Below are 2,470 nucleotides of genomic sequence, written 5' to 3'. Positions count from 1 at the left end.
CGCAAGAACTCCATTTCACCTCAAATTGGGAACTGATGGAAAAGTTACGCGATCCTCAAATAAATTGGCACTATCGGTATTACCGCATGCACCAAAAGTATGTGTACCAAGCAAATTGTATCCATATCGCGAAACGACGTTGACTTAGCATGGAAGAGGAGAATGCTCCATTGCAGAAGGCTAACAACGAGAATGGAGGTGAGCTGCTTACTAACAACCAAACAATTATTATTTACGCTGGAGAATAGTCTGGCTGAGCCTTGTCAATACTTGAAGATGGAGTAGAAGCGAAGTACTATCCTGATGGCTACGACGCGACTTATGCGGACTATTACTACCAGCAGCAACAAGAAGGAGAAGACTATTATGCATCGTACCAGCAGGAAGGATACGACGGGTATTACTCGCACGATCCGAACAGTACTGATCCGTATCAGTACCAGTACAGCTATGAAGCCAACGATGCCTTCGCTACCGCCGAAGGACAAGACTACAGTTATTATACTGGTGGTGAGGGGTACGAAGCAGATCAGCAAGAGTACAATACCACAGACATGCCGGAATCATGGAGTTATAGTCCGGAAGACGGTCAGCAATTCTACTTGGATCAACTTACGACGGAGCAGACGTCTGGGTACTACTACGATGAACAAGGAAATTTAATCAATGTGCATGGAGGAGAATCTCCAACGAATGTTTTTAATCAGGAAGAATACTGGCAGGGCAGCAGTAATTCGTCATATATTGAAGAAACAACTTCAGTAACTAAAGATGAGAGCCCTCAGAATGCAACAGATACGGAGGAGCTTGGTGTTACGGACTTCACTCCCACGACCGATGATGTACCGACGCCAGACCTTGAATCCTCACTGAAAACCAAAAAGAAAAAGAAAAATGACAGGGCAGTGTCGCCATCAAAGAAAAAGGTAAGGTTCTATGCTATGTGGCCACCTCAACGCCTAATTTGTTTCCATTCCCGATTGAGCAGAAGACGAAGAGGGAACGCATTGAACAGCGCCAAGCTTTGTTAGAAAAGGAGGAAGAAGAACGACTGAAAGCACAGGAATCTGCTCAGGTTACTACCTCAAATAAAAACGCACCTGGAACTGATGGTGCAGCAGCAAGTAATAAAACGAGCAAGTTGACGACGAAAAAGACAGCGTTTTTGGATCGCGAGAGGGCAAAGTTCCAGCTGAAGCTGCGCATTACTAAAGCAATCAAGCGCAACCGAATGCCAGTGCAAATCCGCATCCTTCCGACGGTAAAGAATATTGCCGGGTTGCGTTTATCCTCTGCTTCTCAGTAACTGATCTTTGCAAATTAAGTGTAGACTCGAAAGCACTTGACTCCAATGGACAAATATTTCGGAAGCAAAAGCGTCGAATGTGTTCTCTCTGACATTTTCTGGGCGTCGATAAAAGGAGATATCGGACGTATGAAGCATCTAGTCGAGGTTGAGGGAGAAAGCCCGACAGATAGTAAGCTGGACCCATGGAATGTGCGTATATTACTTCATCATAGGCGCTTTACTTGTCCTGACAGCTATTCCTCACTACTGAAACGACTGCTGTTCTCAACCAGCTTCACCAAACACCTCTCCACTGGTAAAAAGAAACTATGTATTCAGGTGGCATCCTAACAACATAATTTGACTCTTTTTCGTGATTTAGGGCAGCAAAAGGCGGATCCGTGCCTGTTGTGAGCTATCTACTAGCAGCGGGTGCCAGTCCAAGATGCCTGGATGACAACGGCAGTTTACCCCTGTACGTGTGATATATTTATTTCAGCGAACTGACGTGCTTACTCTGAATTTATGTGCTAGCCATCTCTCGTGCTGGGCTGGCCATGTTGACGCTAGTATATTGCTGTTACGTGCCTCCGATGTGAAGGATCTGTATGTGCAGGACTATGATGTACGCCACTGTCACTCGCTTCAAAGTATTGGTAGGTGCACTAAATTACCGATCTGGTGTATAGGGTGCCATGTGTCCTCTAGATTGGGCGAATGTTCGTGGACACACGAAGTTGCTCAAGGCAATCGAAAAGGTTTGTGTATCATCATTGCCAAGTCACGATGATTTACGGTGATTAATATTTACTTCATTCAGTACCAAGACTCGTTGTGGCTGCCCAAATTTGTGGATGAATTGATTCGAGGGATCGTACGCTACAAGATTAAAATCTTCAAAGACCCACCAAAGAAGCCCGTAAAGGCGGAAGAAAAGGATACTCCTGTCGGTTCTGAAGCGAAACTCGACCCGGTCCCAACGATTGTTGAATCTGCGGACAACGCTGCTGAAAACTTGGCAAAAGAGATTGCGAACACTTCTACGGATTCACTAGAATAAAGGCAATATTGAAGCGTGCGTCAGGAAACACGACAAAGCATGAAGAAGTATTTTTCTTTGAGATAGTGAAATTACTGAACTGTGAATGCTAGTTTTTTTGTTGAATGCTTTAATGCCCTTCA

The 2,470-nt window shown here is 44.8% G+C and overlaps 1 protein-coding gene across 2 annotated transcripts; it reads left to right on the top strand.

Annotated features, from left to right (window-relative positions):
- Window positions 1-149: 149 nt before the first annotated feature.
- PPTG_19916 lies at window positions 150-2,348 on the top strand (the record flags this gene model as incomplete). Of its 2 annotated transcripts, XM_008918535.1 has the most annotated exons (9): window positions 150-198; window positions 277-926; window positions 989-1,261; window positions 1,331-1,498; window positions 1,582-1,604; window positions 1,671-1,763; window positions 1,823-1,913; window positions 1,978-2,046; window positions 2,109-2,348. In XM_008918535.1, 9 exons carry the CDS (start codon window positions 150-152, stop codon window positions 2,346-2,348), a joined length of 1,656 nt encoding a protein of 551 aa, XP_008916783.1. The 2 variants fall into 2 exon arrangements, with proteins under 2 accessions (XP_008916783.1, XP_008916784.1); XM_008918536.1 differs by lacking the exons at window positions 1,978-2,046; window positions 2,109-2,348 and having other exon boundaries at window positions 1,582-1,763; window positions 1,823-1,952.
- Window positions 2,349-2,470: the final 122 nt, after the last annotated feature.

Source organism: Phytophthora parasitica, assembly GCF_000247585.1.
Source record: "Phytophthora parasitica INRA-310 unplaced genomic scaffold supercont2.226, whole genome shotgun sequence".
Lineage (NCBI taxonomy): Eukaryota > Oomycota > Peronosporomycetes > Peronosporales > Peronosporaceae > Phytophthora > Phytophthora nicotianae.
Note: the sequence above shows the minus strand (reverse complement) of the source record. Positions and strands in the feature narration are given on the sequence as shown.